Here is a 15,546-nt window from a genome sequence, read left to right as displayed (position 1 = left end):
ACATGGGTCCAATGCAATTTTACATCTAACTAAGATGTTTGGTGCAGTATTTCTCACGTGAAAAAATGTGCACGAAAACTTGTCGTTGAATGCCAAAAACACAATTTAAGAATCCTTACTGTGGAGCAATTATTGAAGAAGGGGCGTAGACTTTGGCTACCGACTTCGGCTTGCCTCAAGAAAAAATGCCTTGTGCACAAACAGCAGTAAAAACCCACACTGAAGACCAAAACGAGCAAAAACATTTTAAAAAATGTCATACTGTGCACAAACTGTTTGGGATGGGAAGCATTCGGACAGTCAAGTCTCTGCATCCGTACTAATGGGAAACAATTTCCACGATCTCCCAGCAGCACCGTCCGACTATTGGCACTTTCACACGCTATTCCGAACTCTGACATTTCTGACATGCTGATTCGTTGAACGTGTTGTGTATAACAACAACCAGTAGTTGTAGCAAGTCGGAAATGTCAGAGTTTCCTAGTTCTGACTACTGCGTGAACGCGTCATATAACCAACCAGAAAGTCAGAGGTCAGAGGGCTGAGTCAGGTATTTTTAAATTTACTACCATCAAAGGGCAAAGTATGATTTGGCTTATCATAGTAATTTACAGTAAGCCATTTGCCATTTCCTTGTATGATAGCCTATAAACAGCATTTATATTCGTGACAATCTCAGAGCACACTTGAGGCTGTATCTTACAAGGTAAGCATTCTCACTTCTTTGTGTTTTTAGGCTCCTAATGGCTCAGATGCAGTTTCTCCAAGGCTTTGGCTTACTTTTTTTCTTTCATATATAGTCAAGATTTGTTTCGTAGATTTGATGTACATTTAAGTAAAAAGTACAATGGATCCGACTTCAAATGCCCTCTCAAAGGATGATCATTATGCAGCTGAAGCAAACACCTGTACACAGATCTCATAAGTAACTGATATTAAGCATAAATAAAATATGACATGATTATATATACATCCTTATAAATGTATTACATTATTTTATTAATATTATATTAGGTATATAATAATAATTGCTGGACCTCTGATATGTTTACTGTTATACCCTAAACCTATACCGACCCCTGTAAACTGACTGAATGACCTGTTGTAACTTTTGTAGTTGTTGTGGTTGTTCTTCTTCTTATTATTGTATCTCTGCACACAGTATGTCTGTACGTTTTGTTCGTATATGTGAGGATGCGGATAAAAGAGAGATTGAGATCGTTGGGCCTATCAATGAATCCATGGGACTTGCTGAGACTTTCCTACAGACCTCCCAATTTCATAAAATCATGAAAGGTGCAGCAAATGTGCCCAACTTTATCTACATATTATTTAACTTTCCCCGAGCTAATAAATTGACACATAATTACAGAATCCTGAATCATTTGTATTAATGGTAAATAAAAACATGTATTTTGAGACTACTGTCCAGAACAGAGATAAACTCACAATAATGAGAGTCTAGAATGTCATGTCTTGTTTATTTAACTGTATTGCTGAATTTTGGCATCGTGTGTTCTAAAAATAACTTTCAAGCTTACTTTGCAAACTAATCAGAAATTGAAATGTGAAATCTTTTTTTCCAGAAAAAAATGAAATTTGTCATGACTACATTTTTGGATGTTGCTTTAAAGGAGGTACAGTATAACAATGGAGGTATTATCAGTGGGAATATTTGTTCTTTGACAAACACATTGGTGTTCTAATTTCCCTGACTTAATCATTATGGGTTTATTGCATTAATATTGATTTATATTTAAGATAAATGTATGGGCATCCATTCTACTATGCCATATAAATGGGAGGTGGAGAATGGATGTGGCTGGTCACATATCCCAGATAATGAGGCCATTGAGAGAGACTACTGTGACCCAGCAAAGACAGAGAGGTATGTATGCCCCAAACATATATTTTTAACTGAGAGACAATTACAAAATGTTTAAAATTAATTAAAAGGTGTTTTTTATGCTCTAGCCATGGAACACCACCGGTGAACTTTATCCTCATGATCCGCAGTCACAGCAAAGTTCGGCGACTTGCTACGGTTTCCTCCCTGGACCAACCAGAAGCTGTCCTTGCTACCAAGTGGGCTTGGTACTGGGAAGGAGAGGATGAATGTTGGAATGCATTTTGGTCATCAGTATGTAGTGATACCTAATTTCCCCTCTAATATGGCACAAAGAAAAGAAGAAAGAAAGTATCCCTAAAGTGTGTGTGTGTGTGTGTGTGTGTGTGTGTGTGTGTGTGTGTGTGTGTGTGTGTGTGTGTGTGTGTGTGTACTAAGACTATGGAGGACCTAGAGAGGGTGTACAGTGATCCCTCTCTTGGCTCAGTGTTTGAGTTCACTGCTGGACGACACACCTATGAAGTCATTTTGGAAGGTAGGCTGATATTATCTACCTGCTTTCGTATCTACCTGCTTTAGTATCTACCTGCTTTACTTTCTGAACTGAGAAAGATATTCTTTTTTAGACATGATCCAGAGTAACAGGAGCTCACACACCCAAAGACTGATAAGAAGACGTCCGATCTTCAACTCTGCCATAGATGTTCAGAGAGCAATTTGGTAAGAGTGAAATACAGCTAATGTAATTAATACCACATTCAAATAATCTAGGCAAGATCATTTAATTAAGCAATTATGCTTCTTTTTTGTTATATAAGCCTATATACATTTTTTTATAGTAGTACATTAGTGGTAGAGATGTAGTAGATCGGGAGGATATGAAGAGGGACAAACAGTAAGGAAATGTTAGGTCACAGACAGGAGAGACCAAGGTGACACTTGACCTCCCGTTGCTGGGGGAATATATGGTCTGGGAAGTTTATGCCTCCAAATTTGTAATAGCTACACTTCCGTACAAACGTTTGGGGTCACTTAGAAATGTCCTTGTTTTTGAATGAAAAGCCAATTTTTTGTCCATTTTAAAATAACATCAAATTAATCAGAAATACAGTGTAGACATTGTTAATGTTGAAAATAACTGCTGTAGCTGGAAAAGGCAGATTTTATTTGATAGAATATCTATATAGGCGTACAGAGGCCCATTATCAGCAACCATCACTCCTGTGTTCCAATGGCACGTTGTGTTAGCTAATCCAAGATTATAATTTTAAAAGGCTAATTGATGATTTGAAAACCCTTTTGCAATTATGTTAGCACAGCTGAAAACTGTTGTTCTGATTAATGAAGCATTACAACTGGCCTTCTTTAGACTAGTTGAGTATCTGTAGCATCAGCATTTGTGGGTTCGATTACAGGCTCAAAAATGGCCAGAAACAAAGATCTTTCTTCTGAAACTCGTCCGTCTATTCTTGTTCTGAGAAATGAAGGCTATTCAATGTGAGAAATTGCCAAGAAACTGAAGATCTCGTGCAACGCTGTGTACTACTCCCTTCACAGAACAGCGCAAACTGGCTCTAAACAGAATAGAAAGAGGAGTGGGAGGCCTCGGTGCACAACTGAGCCAGAGGACAAGTACATTAGAGTGTCTAGTTTGACAAACAGATGCCTCACAAGTCCTCAACTGGCAGCTTCATGAAATAGTACATGCAAAACACCAGTCTCAACGTCAAAAGTGAATAGGTGACTCCGGGATGCCGGCCTTCTAGGCAGAGTTGCAAAGAAAAAGCCATATCTCAGACTGGCCAATAAAAATAAAATATTAAGATGGGCAAAAGAACAGACACTGGACAGACAAATCTAAGTTTGATGTGTTCGGATCACAAAAAAGAACATTCGTGAGATGCTGGAGGAGTGCTTGATGCCAACTGTCAAGCATGGTGTTGGCGATGTGATGGTCTGGGGGTGCTTTGGTGGTGGTAAAGTGGAGATTTGTACAGGATAAAAGGGATCTTGAAGAAGGAAGGCTATCACTCCATTTTGCAATGCCATGCCATACCCTGTGGACAGAGCTTAATTGGAGCCGATTTCCTCCAGCAACAGGACAATGACCCAAAGCAGAGCTCCAAATTATGCAAGAACTATTTAGGGAAGAAGCAGTCAGCTGGTATATATATATATAATGGAGTGGCCAACACAGTCACCGGATCTCAACCCTATTGAGCCGTTGTGGGAGCAGCTTGACCGTATGGTACGTAAGAAGTGCCCATCAAGCCAATCCAATTTGTGGATGAAATCTCTTCAGATTACCTCAACAAATTGATGACTAGAATGGCAAAGGTCTGCAAGGCTGTAATTGCTGCAAATGATTTGACGAAAGCAAAGTTTGAAGGACACAATTATGTTTTCAATTAAAAATCATTATTTATAACCTTGTCAACGTCTTAACTATTTCATATTCATTTTGCAACTCATTTCATGTATGTTGTCATGGAAAACAAGGACATTTCTAAGTGACCCCAAACTTTTGAACGGAAGTGTACCTTTAGCCCTGTTTATACCATCGGAACAAGGTGTCATAATACTCCACCCAAAAATACAACGTGAGACCAATAAATACAATACACGGGACCAGACCTGTAATAACAAGTGCACAACAATACACTGGACGAGACCCGTAATAATGAGTACTCAATACACGCAGCACGAAAGCCGAGACAACAAAGCACAGGTACTCACAAGACCAACAGACATGGGAACAATAACCGACCAAGACAATGGTGAACAGAGGGCACATATATACAATTACTAATCAGGGGGACAGGGAACCAGGCGTGCATAATGAGGCAGTTCAGTGACGCATAGAGACTGGTGACATAGACCTCCGGAACTGGCACACGGAATGAGCAGCAGTACCAGGGGATCCGTGACAAAGACACAATGTATCAAATGAATTGATAGGGAAAGTCTAAAGGGGAGCGAGAGACAGGCATGTGATAGTGATGATGATGACATCATCAAAAATGATATGCTGCCTGTAATATAGCCTAGATAATGATCCGTGGTTAATCCATTCTAATAAAGGGGGTGGTTAAAGACATTCCAGTCAAATGGGTAAAGATAAGTGTCACAGTGTTGAAGCGTCAATTCATCGATGCTCATCTTTTCCCATTGACTGCACGTATATGGACATAAGCATCAACTCTGTAACAATTTTATTTTCCCATTCGCACCACACAGCCGACTGGGAGCATGACCAATTGACATAAGCGTCAATTGGTTGATGCCTAACTTTTTGAAAAAATGTGAAAAGAATGACGTTTTCCCATGATATGTTTTTGGATCATAACATTTCCTTGATTAATTGAGTGACAATATATCAATGTATTAGAAACACGACAGGCATAAGGTCAATGGAAAAGGGAAAACGATTAACGTGAAAAAAGGAGAGTGCACTCCAATGACATGTAATGTACACTTCAGTTTTATACAAACCTGCAGTAAAAATACATTGCAGTTCTGAAATCATTATTGGTTCTCACGATGAAGGGAAATGATCAACTCAAGCCCCAAATGAAACACCATCCCTTGCCGTAACTGCAGCAACATAATTATGGCTGCCCATTTTAATTACGCTTTAATTACGGAGTGTGGGGCCGTCTGTGGTACGGTCTGTAGATTATGGCATGTTTCTGCTTTAATTACGGAGTGTGGGGCCGTCTGTGGTACGGTCTGTAGATTATGGCATGTTTCTGCTTTAATTACGGAGTGTGGGGCCGTCTGTAGATTATGGCATGTTTCTGCTTTAATTACGGAGTGTGGGGCCGTCTGTGGTACGGTCTGTAGATTATGGCATATTTCTGCTTTAATTACGGAGTGTGGGGCCTGCTTTAATTACGGAGTGTGGGGCTGTGGTACGGTCTGTAGATTATGGCTTTATGTTTCTGCTTTAGATTATGGCATGTTTCTGCTTTAATTACGGAGTGTGGGGCCGTCTGTGGTACGGTCTGTAGATTATGGCATGTTTCTGCTTTAATTACGGAGTGTGGGGCCGTCTGTAGATTATGGCATGTTTCTGTACGGTCTGTAGATTATGGCATGTTTCTGCTTTAATTACGGAGTGTGGGGCCGTCTGTGGTACGGTCTGTAGATTATGGCATGTTTCTGCTTTAATTACGGAGTGTGGGGCCGTCTGTGGTATGGTCTGTAGATTATGGCATGTTTCTGCTTTAATTACGGAGTGTGGGGCTGTCTGTAGATTATAGCATGTTTCTGCTTTAAATACGGAGTGTGGTGTGGGGCATGTCTGTAGATTATGGCATGTTTCTCTTAATTACGTGGGGCAGTCTGTAGATTATAGCATGTTTCTGCTTTAAATACGGAGTGTGGGGCTGTCTGTAGATTATAGCATGTTTCTGCTTTAATTACGGAGTGTGGGGCTGTCTGTAGATTATGGCATGTTTCTGCTTTAAATACGGAGTGTGGGGCCGTCTGTAGATTATGGCATGTTTCTGCTTTAATTACAGAGTGTGGGGCTGTCTGTAGATTATAGCATGTTTCTGCTTTAATTACGGAGTGTGGGGCTGTCTGTAGATTATGGCATGTTTCTGCTTTAAATACGGAGTGTGGGGCTGTCTGTAGATTATGGCATGTTTCTGCTTTAATTACGGAGTGTGGGGCTGTCTGTAGATTATGCATGTTTCTGCTTTAATTAATTATGCATGTTTCTGAGTGTGGGGCTGTCTGTAGATTATGGCATGTTTCTGCTTTAAATACGGAGTGTGGGGCTGTCTGTAGATTATGGCATGTTTCTGCTTTAATTACGGAGTGTGGGGCTGTCTGTAGATTATGCATGTTTCTGCTTTAAATACGGAGTGTGGGGCTGTCTGTAGATTATGGCATGTTTCTGCTTTAATTACGTCTGTAGATGTGGGGTTGTCTGTAGATTATGGCATGTTTCTGCTTTAATTACGGAGTGTGGGGCTGTCTGTAGATTATAGCATGTTTCTGCTTTAATTACGGAGTGTGGGGCTGTCTGTAGATTATGGCATGTTTCTGCTTTAATTACGGAGTGTGGGGCTGTCTGTAGATTATGGCATGTTTCTGCTTTAATTACGGAGTGTGGGGCTGTCTGTAGATTATAGCATGTTTCTGCTTTAATTACGGAGTGTGGGGCTGTCTGTAGATTATGGCATGTTTCTGCTTTAATTACGGAGTGTGGGGCTGTCTGTAGATTATAGCATGTTTCTGCTTTAATTACGGAGTGTGGGGCTGTCTGTAGATTATGGCATGTTTCTGCTTTAAATACGGAGTGTGGGGCTGTCTGTAGATTATGGCATGTTTCTGCTTTAATTACGGAGTGTGGGGCTGTCTGTAGATTATGCATGTTTCTGCTTTAAATACGGAGTGTGGGGCCGTCTGTAGATTATGGCATGTTTCTGCTTTAATTACGGAGTGTGGGGCCGTCTGTAGATTATAGCATGTTTCTGCTTTAATTACGGAGTGTGGGGCCGTCTGTAGATTATGGCATGTTTCTGCTTTAAATACGGAGTGTGGGGCCGTCTGTAGATTATGGCATGTTTCTGCTTTAATTACGGAGTGTGGGGCTGTCTGTAGATTATGGCATGTTTCTGCTTTAATTACGGAGTGTGGGGCTGTCTGTAGATTATGGCATGTTTCTGCTTTAATTACGGAGTGTGGGGCTGTCTGTAGATTATGGCATGTTTCTGCTTTAAATACGGAGAGTGGGGCCGTCTGTGGTACGGTATGTAGATTATGGGATGTTTCTGCTTTAATTACGGAGTGTGGGGCCATCTGTGGTACGGTCTGTAGATTATGGCATGTTTCTGCTTTAATTACGGCACATTTTGACGTATTTTATCTGCCAGTCAGACTACACAAAAGGGAAGAGAAAAAAACTATATTTAGGCATTAATTCTTGAGTAGTTAAGGGTTAAGGTTTGGCATGGTGTTAAAACAGAAAAAGTAAAATTACTAAATGAAGCCCGATCACTGGGGTTGAACCCCCAATCCTCCCAGTTCATTCCTCTCCTTAACCCATCCACAACATAGGCACTCATGTTGCCCCTAGTGGCTTGTATGCAGAAACAATCCGGCCGATGTGCACACATTTTAATACCAGGGGCTCTGTTTTAATAATATGGTAGTCGGTGTCAGGCACACCGGTTTGAGTGTGTCAAGAACTGCAACCCTACTGAGTTTTTCACACTCAACAGTTTCCGGTGTGAACCAAGAATGGTCCACCACAAAAATGACATCCAGCTAATTTGACACACATGTGAGCAGCAATGGAGTCAACATGGGTCAGCATTTCTGTGGAGTCCATGCCGCAACGATTTTAGGCTGTTCTGAGTGCAAAAGAGGGTGCAAACTCAATATTAGGAAGGTGTTCCTAATGTTTTTTACAGTTGGTGTAAGCCTACTGTAAAATGTAAAAATTACTTTCTAAATGTCCAAAAAATAATCACTGGATAATTTAATGGAAACATGGCTACTGATACCGTTCAGGGGCATCACACTTAATGAGTCCAAACGTTTCACAGAACCTGGACAAAAATAGTGTTCAATATAAATAAAAAGGGGAATGTCTGACTGTTTGGCTATTGTGATATTTTGATGATGCACATAAGGCTACATAACACAACTTTGTCAGCCTCCGTTGGCAAAATCAATGCCATAACCAATTGCTTTACCACTAAGACCAGTCTTAAATATCCGTAGTTGCCCTCACTGAAATTCAGCGCAAGCCCGTTGATGTTAGACAGGTAAATCGCAGAACCTGGCGTAAGGGCTAGAAAGTGCCAGTGAGATAGATTTGACATGACAAAATTGCAATCTAACGTGTGTTTGACACTTGCGCCTTATTACCGCCAGCCGAAAATAGCTCCCCAGGTGTAATTGCAAGTAAATGTGAGGCCCTTGTTCGGAATGTAATCCTATCACAGCTGTTCGTATAAGGATAACGCACGGTGTAAATTACCCCTCTATATCCCCTCACTTCTTCCTTAAGCACCTCCAATACCAACACTTCGATTGTGCCACCTTACTGGGACCAGTCTCGATTGCCTGGGATCGGCTTTGAGGTATTGAAAAAACATCCAAAAAGCATAAAACATACATGCATTGTGTTAATGTTCACTGTGGATGGGATGTTACATTAAACTATCAGATTAACTTGTTTGAATACAAACCAGCATCATATTGTTCTGAACAAATTGTATAGCATGCAGTACCACACAGTGTCTTCTGCTAGCATGTATTATTGTGTATGAATGAGCTTACGAAGGGTTTTTCTTCACAGAGAGTTATGTTGTCAAGCTCAACAGGTGAACACCAAGACATCAAGGCCCTTTTTGAGAAAACTGTGGTGGGGTTTCAAATACACACCATTGAGAGAGTACAAAACCCAGCCCTATGGAAGTTCTATGTGCTGTATGTTTCTTTAAAAAATAGTTCACTCAAAATACAAATCTGTTTTTTCTTCTTACCGTGGACATCTCTGACAGTTTAAGTGCATATTTTGAAAATCATGCTAACATTTTGGTATTATGAAAACATGTGGATGATATTTACTGAAACTGATCTCAATTCAAAATAGAAATAACACAGTTAATGAAGTGATTTTCAACACTATGCAGCTTCTAATTAGTTATTTTATGATGTTAGCCTTGATTTATGCAACTGTACAGTGATTCTGCATTTACCATTTTAATGACACATTTGTTAGTTTTATTAAATGTAAATAATGGCACACTAAAATAGGTTGATTCACGAATATTCCTTTTTAGACAAAGAGATCAAATGAAATCTTCCTTGACAAGCATCAATGAGAAGCAGCTTTTCCATGGTACTGACTCCAAATACTTTGACAGTATTTGCAGAGACAACTTTGACTGGAGAATATGTGGAAAGAATGGAACTTCCTATGGAAAAGGTAGGATGCCAGTACTATGTATGCAATGTTTCAATAAATCCAAATGAATTTTACATTTATATTTTAGTAATTTAGCAGGCACTTTTATCCAGAGAGACTTAATAAAATGTTGTATTGACAATTTGCTTGTCTATGTCTGTGTGTATTGAATATCATTATGGGATAAATAATATAATTCAAAATGTTTTCTCTAAAAGTGAAGTCACACATTCTTACATAATGAAATATCTCTGAACACAACTGGTTTAATAAATGTTGTAATTTTATTTTTCCTTACTATCAGTGTGGACAAAAGCTATATATAAAAATCTGATTTGTTTTAAACACTGGGCTAAACGTTGTCTAATATATCTTATTTTCAGGAAGTTATTTTGCTAGGGATGCTCAGTACTCACACCAATACACCAGCCAGTCAGGATTGAGATCCATGTTTGTTTGTCAGGTGCTGGTGGGAGACTACACTGTGGGAAACTCCAGATATGAGAAACCACCACCTAAAGAAATCGGAGGATCCAGCTTCTATGACAGCTGTGTGGACAACATTCAAGAGCCCAGAGTGTTTGTAGTTTTTGAAACGCATCAGGTTTACCCCGAGTACCTCATACAGTACAGTGATGGTAACACTCAACCAAACCCTGCTCCCCAGCCTGGCCCTGCTCCTCCACCAAACCCTGCTCCCCAGCCTGGCCCTGCTCCTCCACCAAACCCTGCTCCCCAGCCAAATCCCTCTGATTCAGAAGAACCTACATTTAATTGTTGTGTTCAGTGCTTGATAAGGACATTCCGTTGGCCATTATACATTTGTGCTCGCTGCTGTGATGATTGACCAGGCCTTAGTGAATACAGTGGGGGGGGGGGGGGTCGAGGGATTTTACAAAACACTCCTAGTTTGTGTCATCTACCGTCAAACTGATTGTCTTCATTTGAAAATGTAGTTATTGTCATTTGTAACAATTTGTGTTCTCCATTTGTAATATATAAATTATCAAGTTCAATAAAAAGTTAACTTACTAACACCCCTATTGCTCTGTATTTTTTTAATTTACACTGTGTATGTAACGGGTTTCTTCCAACTCCTCCTCTGACGAAGTGGTGGAACAAGGATCGGACCAAAATGCAACGTGGTTCGTTCAATACATCTTTAATGATGAAGAACACGAACAATACAAAACAACAAACGTCGAAAACCGAAACAGCCCTGACTGGTGCAACAAACACAGAGACAGGAACAATCACCCACAAACACACAGTGAAACCCAGGCTACCTAAATATGGTTCCCAATCAGAGACAACGATAATCACCTGCCTCTGATTGAGAACCGCCACAGGCAGCCATAGACCAATCTGTACACCCCACACAACCCCAAGACGAAACACACTACAAATAAACCCATGTCACACCCTGGCCTGACTCAATAAATGAAGATAACATAATAAATATAGACCAGGGCGTGACAGTGTATACATAACATTAAGTCCACTTGCTGTTCCATGACTGACCAGTTATTTCTCAAAATGGTGAGAGGATCAAAACCAGTCGGTAAACATCTTGTTTTCTGGCTAAAAAGTAAAAAGCATGTTCAAAGGAGACTTTCCGTTAAATGCTTTTTCGTCTATGACTAGGCTTAATCTGAGTTTTGAAAATTGGTCTTTATTGTGGAGCAATGCATTTCTCTTTGGTTTCCAGACTTGAAGGTGTTCTGTTCAAATAATAACACTATAAAGTTGGACATAATAGACTAAAAACAACAGGGAATCATTTCCAAGTGATTTTAATTGAAGAAATCTGTTCCCAAGTATAATAGAAACATGTGATTGTATACAAGTGTTACAGAATGTTTTAGTCAAATATGAATTTACATTTAAGTCACTTAGCATTTTCTGTCATTTATTATTATTATTAATTTTTTTGTTGTTTGGGTGGGGGTCGATGTGAGGAGGAGGATTATTAAAGATACTGTTTGAAGAGGTAAATCAAATCAAATTTATTTATATAGCCCTTCGTACATCAACTGATATCTCAAATGTATGTATGTAACGGGTTTCTTCCAACTCCTCCTCTGACGAAGTGGTGGAACATCTTGGCCATGTTCTGTTATAATCTCCACCCGGCACAGCCGGAAGAGGACTGGCCACCCCACAAGTGCTGTACAGAAACCCAGCCTAAAACCCCAAACAGCAAGCAATGCAGGTGTAGAAGCACGGTGGTTAGGAAAAACTCCCTAGAAAGGCCAAAACCTAGGAAGAAACCTAGAGAGGAATCAGGCTATGTGGGGTGGCCAGTCCTCTTCTGGCTGTGCCGGGTAGAGATTATAACAGAACATGGCCAAGATGTTCAAATGTTCATAAATGACCAGCATGGTCGAATAATAATAAGGCAGAACAGTTGAAACTGGAGCAGCAGCACGGCCAGGTGGACTGGGGACAGCAAGGAGTCATCATGTCAGGTAAGTCCTGGGGCATGGTCCTAGGGCTCAGGTCCTCCTAGAGAGAAAAAGAGAGAGAATTAGAGAGAGCATTTGTGGGGTGGCCAGTCCTCTTCCGGCTGTGCCGGGTGGAGATTATAACAGAACATGGCCAAGATGTTCAAATGTTCATAAATGACCAGCATGGTCGAATAATAATAAGGCAGAACAGTTGAAACTGGAGCAGCAGCACGGCCAGGTGGACTGGGGACAGCAAGGAGTCATCATGTCAGGTAAGTCCTGGGGCATGGTCCTAGGGCTCAGGTCCTCCTAGAGAGAAAAAGAGAGAGAGAAGGAGAGAATTAGAGAACGCACACTTAGATTCACACAGGACACTGAATTGGACAGGAGAAGCACTCCAGATATAACAAACTGACCCCAGCCCCCCGACTCATAAACTACTGCAGCATAAATACTGGAGGCTGAGACAGGAGGGGTCAGGAGACACTGTGGCCCCATCCAAGGACACCCCCGGACAGGGCCAAACAGGAAGGATATACCCCCACCCACTTTGCCAAAGCACAGCCCCCACACCACTAGAGGGATATCTTCAGCCACCAACTTACCATCCTGAGACAAGGCTGAGTATAGCCCACAAAGATCTCCGCCATGGCACAACCTAAGGGGGGGAGGGCGCCAACCCAGACAGGATGACCACATCAGTGAATCAACCCACTTAGGTGACACACCCCTTCCAGGGACGGCATGAGAGAGCCCCAGTAAGCCAGTGACTCAGCCCCTGTAATAGGGTTAGAGGCAGAGAATCCCAGTGGAAAGAGGGGAACCGGCCAGGCAGAGACAGCAAGGGCGGTTCGTTGCTCCAGAGCCTTTCCGTTCACCTTCCCACTCCTGGGCCAGACTACACTCAATCATATGACCCACTGAAGAGATGAGTCTTCAGTAAAGACTTAAAGTTTGAGACCGAGTTTGCGTCTCTGACGTGGGTAGGCAGACCGTTCCATAAAAATGGAGCTCTATAGGAGAAAGCCCTGCCTCCAGCTGTTTGCTTAGAAATTCTAGGGACAATTAGGAGGCCTGCGTCTTGTGACCATAGCGTACGTGTAGGTATGTACGGCAGGACCAAATCAGAGAGATAGGTAGGAGCAAGCCCATGTAATGCTTTGTAGGTTAGCAGTAAAACCTTGAAATCAGCCCTTGCTTTGACAGGAAGCCAGTGTAGGGAGGCTAGCACTGGAGTAATATGAAAGTTTTTGGTTCTAGTCAGGATTCTAGCAGCCGTATTTAGCACTAACTGAAGATATTTAGTGCTTTATCCGGGTAGCCGGAAAGTAGAGCATTGCAGTAGTCTAACCTAGAAGTGACAAAAGCATGGATTCATTTTTCTGCATCATTTTTGGACAGAAAGTTTCTGATTTTTGCAATGTTACGTAGATGGAAAAAAGCTGTCCTTGAAATGGTCTTGATATGTTCTTCAAAAGAGAGATCAGGGTCCAGAGTAACGCCGAGGTCCTTCAAAGTTTTATTTGAGATGACTGTACAACCATTAAGATTAATTGTCCGATTCAACAGAAGATCTCTTTCTTTCTTGGGACCTAGAACAAGCATCTCTGTTTTGTCCGAGTTTAAAAGTAGAAAGTTTGCAGCCATCCATCCACGTCTGAAACACATGATTCTAGCAAGGGCAATTTTGGGGCTTCACCATGTTTCATTGAAATGTACAGCTGTGTGTCATCTGCATAGCAGTGAAAGTTAACATTATGTTTTCGAATAACATCCCCAAGAGGTAAAATATATAGTGAAAACAATAGTGGTCCTAAAACGGAACCTTGAGGAACACCGAAATATACAGTTGATTTGCCAGAGGACAAACCATTCACAGAGACAAACTGATATCTTTACGACAGATAAGATCTAAACCAGGCCAGAACTTGTCCGTGTAGACCAATTTGGGTTTCCAATCTCTCCAAAAGAATGTGGTGATCGATGGTATCAAAAGCAGCACTAAGGTCTAGGAGCACGAGGACAGATGCAGAGCCTCGGTCCGATGCCATTAAAATGTCATTTACCACCTTCACAATTGCCGTCTCAGTGCTATGATGGGGTCTAAAACCAGACTGAAGCATTTCGTATACATTGTTTGTCTTCAGGAAGGCAGTGAGTTGCTGCGCAACAGCCTTTTCTAAAATTTTTGAGAGGAATGGAAGATTCGATATAGGCCGATAGTTTTTTATATTTTCTGGGTCAAGGTTTGGCTTTTTCAAGAGAGGCTTTATTACTGCCACTTTTAGTGAGTTTGGTACACATCCGGTGGATAGAGAGCCGTTTATTATGTTCAACATAGGAGGGCCAAGCACAGGAAGCAGCTCTTTCAGTAGTTTAGTTGGAATAGGGTCCAGTATGCAGCTTGAAGGTTTAGAGGCCATGATTATTTTCATCATTGTGTCAAGAGATATAGTACTAAAACACTTGAGCGTCTCTCTTGATCCTAGGTCCTGGCAGAGTTGTGCAGACTCAGGACAACTGAGCATTGAAGGAATACGCAGATTTAAGGAGGAGTCTGTAATTTGCTTTCTAATAATCATAATTTTTTCCTCAAAGAAGTTCATGAATTTATCACTGCTAAAGTGAAAGTCATCCTCTCTTGGGGAATGCTGCTTTTTAGTTAATTTTGCGACAGTATCAAAAAGGAATTTCGGATTGTTCTTATTTTCCTCAATTAAGTTAGAAAAATAGGATGATCGAGCAGCAGTAAGGGCTCTTCGGTACTGCACGGTACTGTCTTTCCAAGCTAGACGGAAGACTTCCAGTTTGGTGTGGCGCCATTTCCGTTCCAATTTTCTGGAAGCTTGCTTCAGAGCTCGGGTATTTTCTGTGTACCAGGGGGATAGTTTCTTATGAGAAATGTTTTTAGTTTTTAGGGGTGCAACTGCATCTAGGGTATTGCGCAAGGTTAAATTGAGTTCCTCAGTTAGGTGGTTAACTGATTTTTGTCCTCTGGCGTCATTGGGTAGACAGAGGGAATCTGGAAGGACATCAAGGAATCTTTGTGTTGTCTGTGAATTTATAGCATGACTTTTGATGTTCCTTGGTTGGGGTCTGAGCAGATTATTTGTTGCAATTGCAAACGTAATAAAATGGTGGTCCGATAGTCCAGGATTATGAGGAAAAACATTAAGATCCACAACATTTATTCCATGGGACAAAACTAGGTCCAGCGTATGACTGTGACAGTGAGTGGGTCCAGAGACATGTTGGACAAAACCCAATGAGTCAATGATGGCTCCGAAAGCCTTTTGGAGTGGGTCTGTGGACTTTTCTATGTG

The 15,546-nt window shown here is 41.1% G+C and overlaps 1 protein-coding gene across 1 annotated transcript; it reads left to right on the top strand.

Annotated features, from left to right (window-relative positions):
- The first annotated feature begins 644 nt into the window (after nucleotides 1–644).
- LOC135515028 (protein mono-ADP-ribosyltransferase PARP11-like) lies at nucleotides 645–10,813 on the top strand. Its single transcript, XM_064938827.1, has 11 exons — nucleotides 645–706; nucleotides 1,163–1,296; nucleotides 1,587–1,637; nucleotides 1,762–1,888; nucleotides 1,975–2,140; nucleotides 2,285–2,381; nucleotides 2,473–2,566; nucleotides 8,874–8,946; nucleotides 9,165–9,295; nucleotides 9,652–9,797; nucleotides 10,160–10,813. The coding sequence occupies exons 2-11, from the start codon at nucleotides 1,164–1,166 to the stop codon at nucleotides 10,621–10,623; spliced, it is 1,482 nt and encodes a 493-aa protein (XP_064794899.1). The 5' UTR covers nucleotides 645–706; nucleotide 1,163; the 3' UTR covers nucleotides 10,624–10,813.
- Nucleotides 10,814–15,546: the final 4,733 nt, after the last annotated feature.

The sequence above is a fragment of the Oncorhynchus masou genome, chromosome 26, assembly GCF_036934945.1.
Source record: "Oncorhynchus masou masou isolate Uvic2021 chromosome 26, UVic_Omas_1.1, whole genome shotgun sequence".
In the NCBI taxonomy this organism is placed as follows: Eukaryota; Metazoa; Chordata; class Actinopteri; order Salmoniformes; family Salmonidae; genus Oncorhynchus; species Oncorhynchus masou.
Note: the sequence above shows the minus strand (reverse complement) of the source record. Positions and strands in the feature narration are given on the sequence as shown.